The sequence below is a fragment of the Chelonoidis abingdonii genome, chromosome 1 (genome assembly GCF_003597395.2).
Source record: "Chelonoidis abingdonii isolate Lonesome George chromosome 1, CheloAbing_2.0, whole genome shotgun sequence".
Lineage (NCBI taxonomy): Eukaryota > Metazoa > Chordata > Testudines > Testudinidae > Chelonoidis > Chelonoidis abingdonii.
The window spans coordinates 52,997,975-53,017,704 of record NC_133769.1 but is presented as its reverse complement, the minus strand read 5'-3'; the positions used below and the strand labels follow the sequence as shown (position 1 = coordinate 53,017,704).

Below are 19,730 nucleotides of genomic sequence, written 5' to 3'. Positions count from 1 at the left end.
AAGAACCACAGCTCCTATAATAATCTGGAGTCCCTGATTCACAACCACAATGTCACCAAGCTGTCATGTAGGCTGAATTCAAACATTCAATGTTTAAAACTATTTCTGTGAGTATACCTTGGTCTGAATTCCAAACCATCCCCATCTGAATGAATGGTAAATGGAGTGTAATTTACATTAACCAATACAAATACATTTATGCTAGGTGGTAATAAATTTTGTATAGTTTTTTTTGTTTGTTTCTTAAAAGGAGTACCAATTAAAATAGCTCATGCACACTTTGGAGTATAAGCAGAATCAGTAATTTCTGTAAACAACTGAGAATTTATAGCACCAACATTTAGCTTTAACATAACCACTCCAGCAGTGCTCAGCTGAGAAGAATGCAATCTTGATTCCAAGCATCTTAGTTTAGCAAAAAAGTGAAATTTTAAGCATTACATGTGAACATCAAGCTGTATTTAACTTAATTCAAAATACATGATGGATTTCATTTAGATCAGCGGCTTTGTTAAATTTTTAATATTCTCTTAATTTTGCATGAGTTCTAATTTAACACTTCCATCTAGTTTTAAAAATGTTTACATTTTTAAAAATAATTCTTGTTTTGTTTATAAATAAACTGTGCCATTCATCGTTAACTAGAGCAATCAAATTTGGATGATAGGGAATTCTTTTAATCTGTGATGTACAAGATGTACAAAAATCTTATGTTGAAGAATAAATCAACAATACAGCTCGTGAAATTTTTAGTATAAGTAGGACCAATTGCCAACAAAATACAGAATACAAAGAAAAAGCAATCAAGAAGTTGGAAATTGTGAAACTTCAGTGCAAAACTTCCATGGAAGTGTTTTAAAAACAAAACAAAAAAATAACCACCTAAAAATTCACACTAGAAATGGCAATTGGTAATTTCTGACTGATGAATACAAGATTAATTTTATATTGCCTAAAGATATTTTTAACATTTGTGAAACTACACTGATAACACTGGATAAAAATTTTCAAGCCTACTCTAAAGTTGGGTCTTAAAACCCACACTTAGGAACCTAATTCAAGCTACTTCTAGTTAGGTAGAAGAATTTAAGACTAACTTCAGGTACCCAAGGTTTGACATTTTTGGCAATTCTTTTTAAATGGAGAGCAAAAGTATTTAAAAAGCCCACAAAAAATAACCACCACTGTTTCTAAGTACAGAAATTTGTCTGCAGAAGGATACAGATTTACTATACACATTTAAACAAAATATTTCAGAATGTGTACAGATCAGATTTTGTCTGTATCAAACTGCAGAGCAATTCTTAGAAAGTCACAGGAAGAGTGTCCAGCCAAATGCCTTTGCAAGATTTGGGCCACATTCCAGATAACACTTAAGGGTGCCCTTAACCTCACTTATGAGAGTGGTCAGTGAGGTTACTCACTTACATGTATATACATCCTTAAATGTGTAGAATTGGGTCGTAGTACTTACAAAATTGGCCTACTAGAGTTACCATGTGGAAATTCTGAAATTAAGATCTACAGTTATAAAAGAATACTTAATCTTAGCATTTTTCCCACCCATAAGTATTTTGCTCTAAAACTGTATGCAAAATAAGATTTCAGGAGAATTCCGAAAACTATCCAATGTGGGCAATACTGATATGTTAGTGCTACTATAATCATAAAATTCCAAACACTTTCCAGCTTTGAGGTAAAAAAAGGTATCAAACTATATCATTTATCAGGGCTGGTCTCTCATCACCACACATCTAACTTCTGTTATGCCAGTGAGGTTTTACATGTGTATACAGATGGAAGAGTATGCCCCAGTACAGTATTTTGGCATTACCTCAATTAACTGAAATAGAAAGATCAACAAGATATTTAAGTTTCTTCAGCCCAAGCTTATCCAGAATGAAACTGCTTTCTGTGGCACAGTACAAACTTTGTTCAATAAAAGAAATGGACAAGTTTAACCACCAATCAGCTTACCCCAAACTTATTTGCACATTTACTATCAAAGTGCAAATTACTTCTCAGAAATCCACTAACTCCAGTGTCATAAGCTCAACTATATTAAGAATTAAACATATTGAAACAAGACATTTAGCAAAATTAAGTAGAATTCACACTTCACAGCACTGAAGAAAAGAATGGTACCTTTCTGAAAAGTCCTAAAGAAAGTAACAGCAATTTATGCTACGACATGAGTCATTTTGCATAAAATGTGTATTCTTCACTTTTTGTACAAGAATAAATTTTAAAATTCAGAAGTAGAAAAAAATAGCAAACTCTGTAAACCTTTGCATTTTCTCTATGCAAACCATTTTTAAGTAACAAGCCCATGTTAGTATAGCAAAAATTTGTTAAGCAATAAAGAAGTTTGGACTTAAAGGGCATTTTAACTATTACATTAACTTGAAAGTAATATAGGATCTTCTAGCTCATAGAAAGGGACTGAGCTAGCCTGGCTTTCTCCAGAGTCTGAATCGTAAGGGGCATCAGGAAGCTCCATGAAGCTGTAAGCTAGCTGTTCGTCTTCAATATCTGATCGGACGTAGCAGGAAGAGTTAGAATATTCCTCATCTTCTACACTGTTGAAATCCTGTGGAATATACAGCATCCCTGGGTAGTTCCTGCTAACTAAGTCACTTTTAGTTTTCAGGGAGATTTTCCTAAATGCCATCAGGTGCATGTGAGAAAACTTTGAATACTTGAAACGCTTAAAGCCCAGGGATTCTATGGCAATTTTCCAGCTTTTCATCATCATAGCATGGCGATTCTGGTGGGAAGAGTCAGGAGTGATTATAAGCAACAAGCCATTCAGCACCAGAAGTTCATGGGCCTTCTTGCAGCATATCCACCGTTGATAAGGTGATGGAAAGTAAGAAAGGAGAAGTGAGAAAACCACGACATGGAAGAGTTCTCCAGGTAGAGAATCAATGGGATTTTTCAGCTGTTTAAGAAAGGCATCTATAGCATCTTGCGCAAGCTGGAGAGGTTGCTGAATTTGAAGGTTTAAAAAGTCACATTTGTATACACTCTGGTGAGAGAAAATATTAAAATAGATTAACAGTAACAAACATTATGCAAAAGGCATGTGATGATTATGAAAAAGGTCCTAGATATTCAGCAGCCTTTTAATCTGTCTCTTGCTACTAAATTGTGCTGTAGAATTTAAAGCTTTAAAAAGAGTGCCAGCTATCATAGTTGCATAGAAAGCCTTCAAAATGTAATTTAATGCATTGAAACCCAATAGCTCAGAAATGTGAACTACCCATTTTATTCTCAATTGATGTCATCTCTGAAACCATAAATTGCATATTAGAGTGTCACAACTATTTCACTGCTGATCATTTTGGTAGAAACATTCAGATAATGTGCTCGTTCCACGTTGTTTTCTTGCATCTCCAAATGTTCAAATCCACAAATGTCTCATACTCAGTTGACAAAATCCTCTCTTTCTCCCAGTGTAGCTGCACATTGTCAATGCAAAAACTGTGGCATATTAGGCAAAATGTGGGACAGTATAAAATGAGCAATACAAATCTTAAACAATGCTGGAGCACTTCCTGTATGGGTTTATACTTTTCATTTTTACACCTAAGCACCCATTTTAAAAAAAATTAAATGAAGACAAACAATCCAATTGTCTAAAGAATCCGGGTAACTCGGAATAACTTTAGTCCAAATTGCTGTGGAGTACAACACAATGGTAATTGAGTACACACACAGAATCAAGCTCTTATTTCCTCTAAACATTGAATACTGTAAAAAAATAATTTAGATGTTAAAATGTTGTTCAATGTAACATATGCCAATTCATGACACTTTGAATAAGTCTATTGGCGAATATAGTCTATTTACCAATTACCTGACTTCCTTCAGAAAAGACGACATTCCTAGAACAAAACATTAACACTGTAGAGCCTCACTAATTTACACTGTTGACTGGACCATCTACCGTGAAATACTGAACTGCAAATTAGTAATTAAAAGAAGATGAAAAGTAAGGATAGAAAAACATTTTGTAATGAACATTTGACAAATGGAGCTTAATCTGATGCTATTTTACAGCATAGTAAAGATTCTGCAGCATTACTTTGTAGAACTCATTCATAGAGACCTCACATTCACTGCTCATTTTTCAATGGTAAACACTATGTAAAAGTTACTGAAGTGTGAATTAGAGAGACCATACTGTTATAAAGCTACTTGTCACTGTTTATACTAAAACTTTCCTCTTCTGGTTTTCTGTGTGTGTGTCTGTATAGAATCGTTTTTTCCTCAGAGAATGTATACAAAGTTGTAAGATCTCATTAGTGCACCAGGACTCTTTCAACTACTTTTCACAGGCTTGCACTGTGGCATGAAGTGAACAGAGAATATACAGTAACTGGAATTAAAAATCTCAGCTTTTGCCAAGGTAGCCACATTACAGGATCTGTGGTATCTCATTCTCTACCACAGTATATGTAGAATAGGATGCAACTGTGGTAACTGCATTGTATTTGTTGGCAAGTGTTAAAATAACCCCATTATGATTTTCAGTGTATTGCCATCTGAAAATTGTACATACTTCAAGTAACACAAGATCATTAGCAGAAAGTTAGCAAAAAGTATTTTTGAAAATAGTGCTTTAATCAGATTTGCTGATGCCTCTGTCAGTCGCAGATGCTGAGAAGACAGACACTCAATATAAACCAACAGGGATAAAGAGAAAGACATTTTAAAACAATTTCAGGACTTGTTACTTAGAATCATAGAATATCAGGGTTGGAAGGGACCTCAGAAGGTCATCTAGTCCAACGCCCTGCTCAAAGCAGGACCAATTCCCAACTAAATCATCCCAGCCAAGGCTTTGTCAAGCCTGCCCTTAAAAACCTCTAAGGAAGGAGATTCCACCACCTCCCTAGGTAACCCATTCCAGTGCTTCACCACTCTCCGAGTGAAAAAGACTGTCCTAATATCCAACCTAAACCTCCCTCACTGCAACTTGAGACCATTACTCCTTGTCAGTGGTACCAGATGACAGGACAACAGTCTAGATCCAGCCTCTTTGGAACCCCCTTTCAGGTAGTTGAAAGCAGCTATCAAATCCCCCCTCATTCTTCTCTTCTGCAGACTAAACAATCCCAGTTCCCTCAGCCTCTCCTCATAAGTCATGTGCTCCAGCCCCTAAATCATTTTTTTCCCTCCACTGACCCTTTCCACTTTTCCACATCCTTCTTGTAGTAGTGGGCCCAAAACTGGACACAGTACTCCAGATGAGCCTCACCAATGTTGAATAGAGGGGAAGATTGTTCCTTGATCTGCTGGCCAATGCAGAGTGCTTTATCAAAACTGGATTTAAAAAAAAAAAAAAAAAAAAAAAGTTAACCAGTAACCACTATAGTTTTCCTTATGCTGCTTGCCAGACTGGTGTGTACACATATGATTTCCCACACTGGCTGCTCTTGTGCTGTGTTAAACGAGAACTTCAGAATATACTGTGCTTTTATATGCTGGACAGAGATGAGAGAAAGCAAAAAGCTTCTCCCATCTCTTCCCCCTCCCCCCAATACAGAGACAACCAGTGCAAGGCTTGAATTTAGTGAATGGTTCATAAGGCCTTGTCCTGGATTTCTTCACAAGGGTGGGTTTTACTCAGCAAGAATATCAAGGCCACCTGTATATTATGTTTCCTCTTTCTGCCTTAAGGGTTTGTCTATACATGAAAATTAATCCAGTATAACGTAGGTGTGAATTTAAAGCAGATTAGCTATTCTTGTTTAACGCCATACGTGAATACTCATATTCCAGAAAAAGAGCATTCACAAATAGAGTTAATCAGAAATAACTATTTTTGATTAACTCCCCTATGCAGCCAACCCTTCAGAGACTGATATAACCAGCGAGGGCAAATATAACTTTGCAGTATTTTGGCTGGACAGGTTTGGCAAGCTAAAAATGATTGTTGATCTTCCAGTATGATCTCAGCAAAAAAATCTCCCCGCAAAACAAGAGTAACACAAGAACATCCTGGGCAACAGCTTTTCCCCAAACAAGGGATATAAAGTCAGTCGACAGAGCATCCAACTGGCTGTTGTATTGTACCTCTAGGTTTTTTCTGCAATTTTACTACAATCCAGGGAGCAAAAAATGCATTTTCCTATCTTGTGATTTCCTCCTCACCGCCATTCTGTTTCGTCTTGAGACATAGAACTAACAGAAGAACATCAATTTACCACCTACAACTGACATCTTTTATTCCCCAACAAGCACATTTGCTGCCATCTGATAGACGTTCACAAAAAGATTTTGCCTTTAAAAATCTTCATCCAAAATATTAAGAAAAAGGATCAAAAGGTCAACTAAAGCTCCTTGTTAACTTTTAACTGCACTCTTCACCTTCCCCTGCCCTTTTTTGTTTTTTCATTTGGTATTGTACAGAAAGAAAAGTCAAGTCCTCATGGATAGGGGAAACTGAACTCTTATTACTATTAATGTTATAGTAATACAAAAGTAATAAATACAGCAACAAAATTCAAATACCCTAAAAAGCCTAATTCTCAGAATATGGTATCCACGTTTAAGATTTTCCAGTTTACAAACTTGACCTTTAATTCCTACTCTTTATTTGCTGTCTCTCCCCTAGTTTCTACTCCACAACAATTTACTCTTCAACCCGTTACTAGTTTCCATAGTAGCCTCTTTACACTTTTATGGGTCACATAATGAAGGTCCTGTAAGTACTTAACCATCTATATCTCCTAATGCCTGACGTGGATTAAGATCCATGAGTTACATTAGTAGCATCTTAAAGTTTATAAATAAGTCATTTGGGAAACCTCAGGAATAGGTATTCATTGCTAGAATCTGATCTTACATTCTTCTACACAATTACAAAGAACCTTACTTGAACTATGATCTTATTGAAAACATATGATTATTTTTAGACTGTGTAGTTAGTTTTTCTAAGTACAGTAATGCCTCACTTAATGTTGTAGTTATGTTCCTGAAAAATACAACTTTAAGCGAAACGATGTTAAGCGAATCCAATTTCCCCATAAGAATTAATGTAAATGGGGGGGGCGCTAGGTTCCAGGGAAATTTTTTTTTGCCAGACAGAAAATGCATTATGTACAGTTTAAACAAGCAATACAGGTATAAGTTGTAAATAATTTTAAAGAAACAATTTAATACTACAATCATCATTGCTGAGTATGAAGCAATGGGAGGTGCCCCTGTCTTACCCCACATAGGCACAGCCCACTGGCACTGCAGACAATGAGGCAGGCAAGGAGGCTGAAGGTGCCGTAGGCTAGGAGAAGCACCTTGAGCAGCAGCAGCGGCAGCTTCCCCTACTGTGCAAGCACCAGGGGTGGGGGGCTCAACCCTCAGCCTGCCCACTCCACCCATTCCCTCAAGCCCCCCACTCTTAACCAGCCTCTTCTCCTCCTCCACCTTCTCCCCCTTTATACCACAGGCTGCATCCTCGCTCCTCCCCCCTCTGCCTGCAGCAATTAGCTGGTTTGAGGTGTTAAGGAGGTGGCAGGAGGGAGGGAGAAAGGGGGAGGAGTGAGGACGCAGCATGGAGGCTCCCCCTCCCTCCACTGCCTCCTGCCTGCTGCAATCAGCTGTTTGCTGTGTTTAGGAGACAGGGGAGGGAGAGGGAGCCTGTGCACTGAGTCCTCGCTCCTCCTCCTCCCCCCTCCGAATGCCTCAAACCAGCTGATTGCCACGGGCAGAAGGCAAGGGGGAGCAGAGAGAAGGCACTGATCCACGGGGTCCGTTGGCAGGTGGGAGGTGCTGGAGGTGTGTATGAGGGGGAACTGATAGGGGGGCTGCCAGCTGTGGACAAAGCAGGCAGCCAAACAATGTTATAGCAAAGCATTGCACAACTTGAAACAAGCACATTCTGTGATGAAGCAGGGATGTAAGATCGAAACATAAGTGCTGGTGTGGACAGTTGGCAAGACAGCTAAGCGAGAGGATGTTAAGTAGGGAATTACTGTATGTCTGGAAATTTGTTTCTTTATATACTAGCTCACGCTACTGTTAAATTGTACAGAAAAATATTACATATAGGACTTGCACAGACAAATTTTTCTATGATGACCGTAATTAGCTTAAAAATGGGAGGGTGGGAATCAGTAAGGGTTCATGGACCAGGAGCTAGATCCACAAAGGGATTTAGATAGTGTATTGTGGCAGAAAGAGATGGAATGACTATAGCCTAGTGGTTAGAGCACTCACCTGGGGGCAAAACCCCCAGGTTCAATCTACTTTGCCACATGGGGGGCGGGAGAAGGGGAACTGAACTGAATCCAGGTCTTCCACATCCATGGAGAGTGCTCTAACTACTGGGCTAAAAGTTAGGGCTTGTCTATACAGAGATTTAGTGCATGTCAAGCCACAGTGTAAGGGCTTGTCTATACCTGCAGCTGCACAGACACAGCTGTGCCACTGCAGTGAGTGCGAGAGGCGGTAGTTACATCGGAGGGAGAAGCTCTCTTGCTAGCTGTCCACACCAGCACTTATGTCATGCAAGGGAGTGATTTATTCACAGCACTGAGCGATGCAAGTTATGTCAATGTAAGCTATACTGTAGACATAGCCTTATTCTACAGTGTAGTAGCTTGCTGCACATTGTTGCTGCATGGATGCTGCTGCTGCTGCACACTAAAGTTCCTTAGTGCAACCTGACTTACTGCTGTAACAGACATCAGAATTTACCAGCAACAGGTAAAAGCACACTAAGGAACTTTTAGCATACAGCAACAGGGCTCACAAAGCGACTTAGTGCGCGGCAAGTTAGTGCACTACAGAATTACATCCTAGCTTACCAAGCACAGAGTCTCTGTGTGGGCAAGTCCTTATGAATGAGGCATACCCTCCCACACAAGCCGTGTTGTGCGGGGGTGAGGATTGCTCGGAACACACCAATTGGATCGGACCCTATAGGCAAGATAGATGTGGAAGGCCTAGTTTGAGGATCCCACTGGGGCTTAGGCATGAGACAGGCCCCCAGACACCTATACTGAGGCAGCTATGCATATACTCACTGCGATAATGTAGCTTAAGCACCTACAGTAGTGCTTAGATGTTGACTTAGGCACATAAATCCTTTTAGGGATCCAGCATCAGAGTCTGGTGATCACATCAACATACATGGCATGCACTGCCTAAACACTGCTATACAGCAGCAAACAAACAATGAGCTTTTATACAAAGCAGCAGCGAAGAACAGAATATACATCTTTGCTGAAGGACAGCGTTATCCTCAAGCTGTTAATATTACTGAATTCCACATCTATCCTATATATTCCTGACTTATTCAGACAGTAGTTCACAGTGGGTGTTTAGTATCAAAGAATACGAAAGCTGAAATATTACTGTGTTCAAATATGACAGTTCCCTGTGTTTTCAATCAAATTTGGCCGTACTACTGATTTGACTAGCGCTACTCAGAATGGCTGCTTTTACATTTTTACTTTGTCTTTACAAAGATTAGTTGTAATATTTATTAGCTTCCAATTACATTTCTAATATAAAGGATATGAAATTGCTCATTTGCTTCAGGATTCTTGGAGTCAGTTGATGTGGTTAAAGATTTAAAATAAAAATCTATGCTTTTTCTGTATCTTCTCCTCATCTCCCTTCCTCTCTCTTGTGACTCATTCTTGTTGAGGGCACTGTTATTCTGTTGGAGTCTGGTTATCCTCACTAACATAAATAAGGCCAAGATGGGGAAACAAAAGCAGTACATAAGGATTATAGCAAGTTAAAAACATTTCAGGATTTTTCCAAAATACAGAAGTTGCACTGGTTTAACTAAGGATATTATGTGTCACTCAGATTTAATTAAGCCAGTGCAATTTTGTGTGGGGACACAAATGTTAACTTCAGCCATAAATTCTGTGGTGTTTGTTGCATCCAGCCAACGGCTCCGATTATAGTATATTTACCATATTATAAACTGAAAAATAGTAATTTGTCTTCTCTTCCTTGTTCTTGGCTAGTGAAAAATGAAACAACTTTTAAAAATATACTGCATATCTATGCCAGTTTTTTTCCTTGTTTCTTTTAACACTAAAATTTCATGTTATAGAGGCTTGACCAATGTGATGTTTGTTGAAACAATCTAAGTTTATCAATCGTAAAGATATTTCCATTGATATTAATCTTGTTGGTGGCCTTCCTCACTCCACCCGTCCTCCAGAAACCATACAGAATATCTGCTTTTCAAACAGACCCACATTCCCTTAAGTCTTTTACTATAGAAAGTACCCCTAAAATACAGACTCAAATTAAAAATAAATTCAGCAAACATTACATACCTCAACAGCTGGGACAATGTCTATGCCGACAGTCAAGAATTCTTCAAACTTCAGAAATGGATTAAAGCAGCTGCCAACATCAAGTAATCTAATTTTTCCTGAGGGGGGAAGCAACCTAAGAAAGTAGAAATTCAGTTTCATCAAATACTATTTGTTAAAGGTATATTCTGAATTAGACAATTGGAGCAAAAGAATGTTATGCAGAACATTAAGTGCTGACTAAATAATAGAGGGGAAAATTATGTATTATTTGTACTCTGAAGTTGCCTAGCCGAGGCCCATTGTGCTAAGAAGATGGCCCATGCCCTGAAGACAGTACAACTAACCGTAAGGTGAGACACAATAGCTGAACACAGATACACCAGGTGGGAAGCACAAGGCAACAATGAAACTATTCTGATCAGCATAATAAATACTGAGTTTTCTGGCTGATGCTTATCCTTGGTGCTATGAGTCAATTTTTCAAACATAAGTTCTACTGACGTCACTGGTTGAACCAGAATTACCAAAATGAAAAGACTGAGGATATTACAACATGTTACAATAACTAAAAAAAGATAGATAGATTTAGGAATACTTCGTATGTTTTGAATAACCTTGTTTTTGTAAGTCTGATTTCAAGAGTAGTTGCACTAGTTTCATACTATAGTTAAAATACCTCTCAAACAAACAGGAGACTATAAATAAAATCTCTAGGAAATACATAAAGGTTTAAATATTTCACATATAGCATTTTTGTTCTCTTTGTAAAGAGCCATGCACACGACACTAATAATTTTATACAGACTCACACAGACATAGAAACACACACACACACGGTTAAAAAAAATGTCTACAGTGTTTCAGGAAAAAAGCGTCCTCACAATGAGATTTATTATTTGTGTTGTCTCAATGTCTACAGGCAGAAGTCATGCCACTGTAAATGTCCAATGTTCGCTTCATTGTCAATACTGTATATATAGCAAAATGACAACAGTGCTCTTAATTGCAGAATTTAAATTTTTATTTCACATAATTTGGATAATCATCAGAATACACTTGTTTTATCAGAAATATATAGCATTAGACTTACATTTAAAACTATTTTTGTTAAGTACGTTACTAGCAATTTAAATAAACTATTCAGATTCAGAAGCATCTTTGTAGGACAGCACTTCAGATTACAGAATCCACCAATGTGTGCACCTTCCTCACAAGAGTTCAGGTGTTATTTTAAAGTTAATTTAATGTTTAGAAAGGATCTAAATTTGTAACCTGCATCCAAGGAAAAATAGCAAACAGATGATAACTAAAGTTACTACCTGACAGTAATCCAAAGTTTTATTCTAAACTAGAGATGAAAATTTTTTACCCTGGTCACTTACTGGGGTTGGGCTTTTTGTCACACCTATTGTTTTAAAATATTAGATAGTAAACTTCCGGGGCACTCGACCATGTGTTTCATATTTTCATACTTGGGGCCCAGTCTGAACCTGTAATATAAACAAGTAATTAATTTATGTACTTGTAATTTATGAAGCATCAGCCCACGTGTCCTACCTTCATCACCGTGCAGGCGTCTGTTATTTTTAAATGAGTTTGGCTTTGGCACTCTTTTGGCTGGTATGATAAAGAGGACTTTGAGAGGTATAAAGAAAGCAAATCATCCACATCTACAAATTAGATAATTAAAGAAACACCTCACTCTTAATGATTCCACAGTCTGACAAATTTGTAGTTAAGAAAAATGAGTTTAGTGTGATCAAATGATTATGCAAGGACTAAAAAGACAACTGGCCTCACAGCTTGAGGCAGAGGAAAAAAACCAAAACATTCTTTTTGCAGAGAGAGCTCCTGCAGGAAAAATCAGAATTTTAATAAAGATAAAGACATGCAGTGCTTTCATGTCCTTCCACATCAACAGAAAACAGTTTGAAATAAATTGAGTACAAAAGTAGTAATTACTCACCACAATGGCTCCTCAAGATGTCCCCCCCATAGGTGCTCCACTGTAGGTGTATGCACAGCCCTGCGCCACTGATTGGAGAACTTCAACAGGAATATGTCTGGCCCGCCACGAGGCCAGCAAGTGTGCACAGGCATTCCCTCCTCAGTTCCCTCTCTACTACAGGGCCAACTAGTGGAACTCCAAAGTAGAGGGGAGGAGAGTGGGTCGTGCTCCCATAGGGATGAACATCTCAAAACGCCATTACTACTGAACAAAATGAATAACAACAACTTCTTTGAGTAGCGTCCCTTTAGGTGCTCCACTGTAGGTGACTCCTGAGCAGTACCCACCACTGGAGGATGGGACTTTGGAATTGGCCGATAGAGATGACAGTACTATGGCACCAAATTGGGCTTCTGTAGCTGAGTCCCCTAGAATAGCACAGTGTTCTGCAAAGGTATGCACAGATGCCCAGGTAGCTGCTCTGCAGATCTCAGATATAGGGATACCCTTTGAGAAGGTGATCAACGAGGAGACTGACCGTGTGGAATGTGTGCGTATTAAAAGGGGGGTATTGCCCCACGCCGTTGGTAGCAGAGTTTAATATAGCCAGAGACCCACATGGAGAACCTCTGAGCTGAGATCACTGCACCTTTCAATCTATCCACAACAGAGAGGAAGAGTCTCAGAGATTTTCTAAAGGCCTTTGTCCTGTCCAAATAGAAGGCCAAGGCTCTTCTCACAGCGAGCATATGGAGGATGGTTTCCCTGTTGTTCTCATGAGGTTTGGGATAAAATGTTGAAAATTGAATAAGTTGATTCATGTGAAATGCAGAAGTCACTTTAGGGGTGAACTTCAGATGTGGTCTGAGTTTGACCTTATCAGAGACAAACACAGTAAAAAGGGGGGATGTGCCACCAAGGTTATCGCCTCTCCCCATCCTTAAGGCTGAAGTGATGGCAATGAGGAACACCATCTTCATGGAAAGGTGAGCCAACAAACAAGTAGCCCTGGGTTCAAATGGCGGTCTAGTCAGTCCTTTTAACACTAAACTGAGGTCCAATTGAGAGTGAGGGCCTGGGTTGTGGGAAGAGGTTTGCTCTGACTTTAAGAAACTTCTTTGTAGTTGTGCGAGAAAAGCTTTCTACCTGGCAGTGGAAGGTTGTGATTGCTACTAAATGAACCTTTAGCAAGTTAATAGAGAGACCTGATTTCTTTACGGTTAACAGGGTAGTCTAGGACCAGCGGTAGGGTGGCTGTATTAGGCTGACACCCTTGGGTTGGCACCAGATCTGGAACCTCTTCCATTCCTGGAAGTAGGTACAATGAGTAGTGCTCTTTCTACTGTGTAATAGCATCTCCTGTACCTCCTCAGAGTGAGAGGTCTCTATGAAGAAGCCACGCTTTGAGTCGCAGGATACACAAATTGGGGAGGAGGGTTTGTCCCTCATTCTGCGACAAGAAGTAAGGAGTGACCGGCAGAGTCATTGGAGAACAAAATGCCAGTTGCTACAGTTTGCATAGCCCAGGTGGGGGTGATCAGAATGATACTTTTCCCTTTTTATCTTGAACGGGACCTTCAGCAATAGAGGGAATGGTGCAAAGGTGTAAAGAAGGCCTTGTCTCAAGGAAGGAGAGTGTCTCCTAAGAAGCGTCATCCAATTCCCACCCTGGAGCAGTAATGTGGACATTTCTTGTTCTGATAACTAAAATTTATTACTGGTGTCCCCCACTGTCGGACTATGTCATGTAGAATCATCAACTATCTCCCATTCATGTGGGAATTTGTGACTGAGGCTATCAGCTATCGTGTTGTGTATTCCTGATAGGTAGGCCACTGATATTACGATGTTGTGGGAGATGCACTAGTTCTATAGCTTCTATGCACAGAGAATGAGAACTTGCACCTTCCTGTTGGTTTGTATAGAACATGCAGGCCATGTTGACCATCATGACCTTTGTACGCATGTTATTGATCAGTGGGAGAAAGCGAGTGCATGCGTTTCTGACTGCTCAGAGCTCAAGCAGGTTGATATGGAGGCCTGTCTCCACAAGAGACCATTTGCCCTGTACTACGTGACCATTGAGATGTGAGCCCCATCCTATGAGGGATGCATTGCTAATCAGGAGTAGAGATGGGGAGGACTGAGTAAACGGGATTCCCGTAAAGATGTCTATTGGGTTCTTCCACCAGTTATGGGATAGTTTGACCCTGGTGGGCATTGATACAAGTTTACGTTGTCTCTATTTGGCTTGTAAACTGAACTGGTGAACCATAACTGTAGGCATCTCATTCATAGTCTAGCATGAGCAATAACTGATGTGTCTGTGGCCACGTGTCCCAGAAGCTGGAGGCAATGCTTTGCCGAAATTTGAGGGCTGGATTGTACTGTCTCTATGAAAGAGGTGAGATTGAGAAATCTGTGATGGGGAAAGAGTGCCTTTGCCTAAATGGAGTCTAGGTCGGCTCCTATGAAGTCTAGTCTCTGCACTGGTATTAAAGGTCAATTTTTGTTTGTTGATCTGTAGACTCAGAAACAGGTCCCATGTGACCTGAGTGACCCATTGGGCCTCTGTGTAGGTCGATTGCCCTGAGAAGGCAATCGACCAGGTAAGGATAAAACATTATGCCCTGAGAGCATAAGTGGGCTGCTACACCAGGGGGCTGATGACAGGCCAAAAGTAAGTGTCCTGGCCCAGTGTGAATCTGAGGCAATGCCTATGACTTAATATGAAAGAAATGTGGAAGAATGCATCTTGACGGATGAGAAAAATCTTCTCCTTCGAATGCTGGGATGATCCTTGATTGAATTTTGCACTTTGACATACCTATTGAGAGCTCTGAGGTCCAATATGGGTCCCCAACCTCCTTTTCCTCTTTGGTGCCAGAAAGTAATGAGAGTAAAAGCCTTTGACTCTGAGATGCACCCCTTCATGCCTCATTTGCCCTTTCAAATGCAGTCTGCACAGCTTCCTGTTATGCTGTTACAAAGCCACAAGCAGCAGAAACTCCCTGATGATGTTAAATGCTTGCTTAAAGCTTTATTGCTCTATATCACCCGTTGTATTCATGCTTATAAACATGTAATCAATTAATGTAAGGAATGAGTGAGATAGTGTGAGTGACAGCCAATGGCAAAGCAAAAAAGCAAATATAGCCTTTTATGGAAACATGGTATTATCTTCGTGAAGGTATAAATCTCAAGACTGGCAGCCAGGAAGATTACCAACAAGAAAATCTAACAGCATGCTAAACTTGGGACCAGATCAGAAGCAGGAGAGCCCTCCCGTGGATCCGAAGGGACTCCGGGGACTCAGGTCACCCTGCTGCCGATCTCTGGGCAGCTGTCATCTGGCCAGCCTCAGCCACACGCTAAATCCAAACCAACACCCACACCTGCAGCCTGTCAGCATGAAGGTGTTGTGTGTGTGAGAGTTACTGCGCAAATAAGGGAAGCAATAAATCAACCCTCAGTACTGCTCTAGTTCTACCTTTGTTTGTGGTTATTTCTGGACTGTACCCAAGAACGGGTAACAAGATGTACTGGCATAGGCTCTACAGTGCCTATGCTGAAGAGATGGTTTGAGTCTTGACGTAGTTAGACTCTTGTGAGAAGGGTCTCTGAAGAGGGACAGGGAAGGAAGAAGCAAATGGCATATCCATTCTGGATGATTTCCAACACCCATTTGTTGGAGATTATCCGTTTACAGGTGGTGCAGAACAGGGTAAAGCAGTCTCTGAAAGGAGGAGTGGGTTTCCCCAGCGTAAGGTACCAAAGAGTACACCTTTGGACCACATCGACCAACACACACCTACAGGCACGTCGACCAACACACAAAACTACCGCTTCAAGGTTGAGGTTGAGCTCTGTGGTGAGTATTAAAATGAGTACTGTGATGACTGGGGTTTAAACTGCGACTGAGGGTTGTATCTTCTCTTGTAGGCCAGCATGTATATCCCTAGGGATTCAAGAGTCACCCACGAATCCTTCAACATGTATGGGATGCATCTGCCTTTTTGGTGAACAGCTTCTTTCCCTCAAAGGGAAGGTCCTCTACCATGCTTTAGATCTCTTTAGGGAAGCTGTACAAATGTAGCCACAAAGCCCTTCTCATAACCATGGCCATGGAAATTGAACATGTGGACACAAGGGTCTGCCATATAACTCTGGCAGAGATGGAAAGTGTAGAATGTGCACAAGTTTGTCATGAGGCTCTGCCATTTCATGCAGCTGGGCTTCTGCCACCCTCTGAGTTAAGTCCTGGAATGATTTTAAATCATCCATCATGGATGGCGGAGAGGGCACCACCAGCTCATCAGGCAAGGAGGATGAAAGACAGGTTGAAGGGTGTCTTCCTTTTCTGCCTCAGCTTCAACCTCCTCCCCAAGTTGTTCAGAAAATTCCAACCCGTTTGACACTGCAGCTGCAGGAGGATGCCTCCTTGCCTGTTTGTATGCTATACTATGGGCCTGGGAGACTTCTTGTCTCTTGGCCCTTCCTGGGATCTCAATATGGTCAGTGAGGGTGGGGGGCTGGCAGCTGATACAATGGCTGTCCAAACCATGGAGGCTGAGGGTCAGGCGAGCAGCACATCTGGTGTGCATGATGAAATTGGGACTCATAGGGTGGGTAGGACAAGTGATGGGAACCCAAATCGTCTCCCTCACCATCTGACTCTGATGAAGAGAAAAGAGGTACGCAAAATGAAGATGTCACAGAGTTTAATGCTCTGGAAGAACTCTGTACTACAGCCCTGGTACCGAGTAGGGATAAATCCAGTGCATCTGATACTGAGAGAGACTTTTTGCACCAGAAATCTGCTGGTGCAGATAGCATTGGTGCCGGTGGTTGTCAGTGCCAAAAGACTTGTACTGACAGAGTTAGAGAAGACGACCTAAATCATATGGTCCGTCAGTACCAAACACAGCAGGGTCAAGGTCCGTGCCAATGACTTCATCAACATAGCCTTCCCTGGGGCAGATTTTCCATGCTTTTCACACCCCCGCGGTACTGATACTTCTTTGCCTGTGCCCCTCAGGTCTTTCGGCAGACCAACTTGCTCTGTCGGCTCAGTACTGTGCATGCATTGGGTAACAACTCTAGATGGCTTTGGTGCCGTTGGTACCAATGATACAGATGGGGCTGGAGATCATTTCCAGCTTGATTGGGGCTCATTACAGGGACTTGCAGACCTTTTTTTTAGCGGATTTGAGTGAGTGACATCTCTTCGGGATCACCTGCTTTTGTAGTAGAAGGTTGCAGTGATAGCTCTCACTGGGATTCCAGGGATTGAAGGGCCAACTCCATCAGCAACAGTTTAAGCCTTCTTGGACCTGGGTTTTAGCTGTTGGCACCAACCACACTTTTATGGATTGTGCTTTTTCCCCAAGGCAGCAAACACACTGCAAGTGTCCATCCATCACTGGGATGGATTCTTGCAGCTAAGGCTCTTTTTGAAGCCTGGAGAGCCAGGAATAGCCTTGTCTAGGAGGGGTTCCTTCCACTGGGGTTGGTGGGAAGCAACCCCCGTTTTTTTTTTTTGGCATGGTCAACTAAAGACAGACAAACAAGGTACTAAAAGGAAAAGGCTTCAAGGGAAGGTAAAATTTGCAAAACTATAGGGAGTTAACGATCCATGAACAGACAGCTCTTACCTCAGTCCATAGCCAGGGATGGTTGAGAAAGAACTGAGGAGGAAATGCCTGAGCATGCTGGCTGGCCTTGTGGCAGGTGGGGAGCCATGCGTGTGGGAAGGATGGACTGCTGTTGAAGTTCTCTGATCAGTGGCGTAGGGGTGCACACTCACCTACAGGTGAGCACCCACAGGGACACTGGACGTTCCCATAGACTATTACATTGCTACAGTCTGCCTGATAAGGGATGCAAGATAAGGGCAGAAGAAAATAAATGACTAAAATAGCTGTCATAAACAGATAGCTAAGGGTTAATGTCTCTTTCACATGGAAAGGGTTAACAAACAACACCTGACCAGAGGACCAATCAGGAAACAAGATACTTTCAAATCTTGGTGGAGGGAAGCCTTTGTTTGTGTTTTTTGGGTTTTGCTTTATCATCTCCGAGTCCTGAAAGGGACTAGACGTGCAACCAGGTTTCTTGCCAATCTCCCTGCTACAGTCTCATATATTCAGAATAGTGAGTATTGAGTAGAAAGGCGGTTATAGTCTTTTGATTGTTTTCTGTATTTGCAACTGTGTATCTGGCTGATAGAGTTTTAATGTGTATTTGGCTGAAAGTATTTTAAATTGTATTTCTGCTGGAGGAGGCTTTTTCTCCATTTTGTATAAGCTGAAAGACCCTGTAATATTCCATCTGTATTGCCTCTGGGTGATGGAAAGAAGGGAGGGGGAAAGGGGGAATCCCTTTGTTTAGATTCACGGAGCTTGAATCTGTCTATCTCTCTTAGTGTACCTAGGGCGGGAAAGATCTGGGAGGAAGAAAGGAGGGAGGAGGGAAATGGTTTATTCCCCTTTGTTGTGAGACTCAAGGAATTTGGGTCTTGGGGTCCCCAGGGAAGGTTTTGGGGGGACCAGAGTGCCCCAAAACACTATATATTTTTGGGTGGTGGCAGCTTATCAGATCTAAGCTGGTAATTAAGCTTAGAGGAATTCATGCTAGTACCTCATTTTTTGGACTCTAAGGTTCAGATTGGGGATAGAATACTATGACAATAGCAGGAGCCCAAAAGCTGCTCCCTGAAAATGGCCTCTTGGAAAAACTTCTTTACTGCTTTTGTTCTGTTCCAGAGGACTAATTTTCCTTTTGATCTCAGGATTTGAGGGGGTGTGTACTCTTCTAGATCTTGAGCAACTGTAAAGTTTTCCTCAATTGCTGGACTTCCTCTTTTCTCCACTAGACTATATGTCTAGCATGGACAAGAAGGATTTACTAGTTTTTAAGGCTCAGCTTACCCAGGAATCTGGCTTTTTGGTCACAGCCTCTTACACTGCTTCATCGTCTTCTTGATTAAGACAATTTTCAGTGTTGACAATGGGGCCCTATTCTGTTGCCAGCCTTAAAACATTAATTACTGAAGTACAGTAAATCTTTGCCCTGTTCTCTTGGTGGGGTTGTGCTGTGTGCAACACAAAGATGAAGCAACTTCTTTGCAAAAGCTTACTTTAATATACACGGCTTAAAGTGATCTCATTTCTTGCTAAGGAAGGCAAAGTTGCAAGTGAAATCCCTGGACAGTTCCTACGCCTTGCCTTAAAATTCTGAATACCCAAACTCTATAGGTTGGAGTATATTGCATAATTAAGAGAGCACTTAAAGTGGATATTTTCAAAAGTTGCCTAAGGGATCTGGACTCCCAAATCCCTCAATTTTGACAATCTTCTAAATTTATCTTCTTGCGGATTGGGAAGGAAAGATGATTTCCCATGCCCTCATCGCAATTTCACATTCACACACCCGTCACTATGCAAACTGCTAGAGCCCTAAATTATAGTTTTATCTTCTGGCAAAGGGTAGCT

At 40.9% G+C, this 19,730-nt stretch overlaps 1 protein-coding gene across 2 annotated transcripts in view; it reads right to left on the bottom strand.

The window, feature by feature from the left end:
- Nucleotides 1-304: 304 nt before the first annotated feature.
- The window catches only part of SAMTOR (S-adenosylmethionine sensor upstream of mTORC1), a 65,143-nt gene continuing 45,717 nt past the window's right edge, over nt 305-19,730 (bottom strand). For both annotated transcript variants that reach the window (XM_032770840.2, XM_032770841.2), the window contains exons 4-5: nt 10,308-10,422; nt 305-3,028 (exon numbers count right to left, since the gene is read on the bottom strand). In XM_032770840.2, the coding sequence (XP_032626731.2) occupies nt 2,399-3,028; nt 10,308-10,422 (745 nt within the window). In that variant the 3' untranslated portion in view covers nt 305-2,398. The remainder of the gene's footprint in view (nt 3,029-10,307; nt 10,423-19,730) is intronic.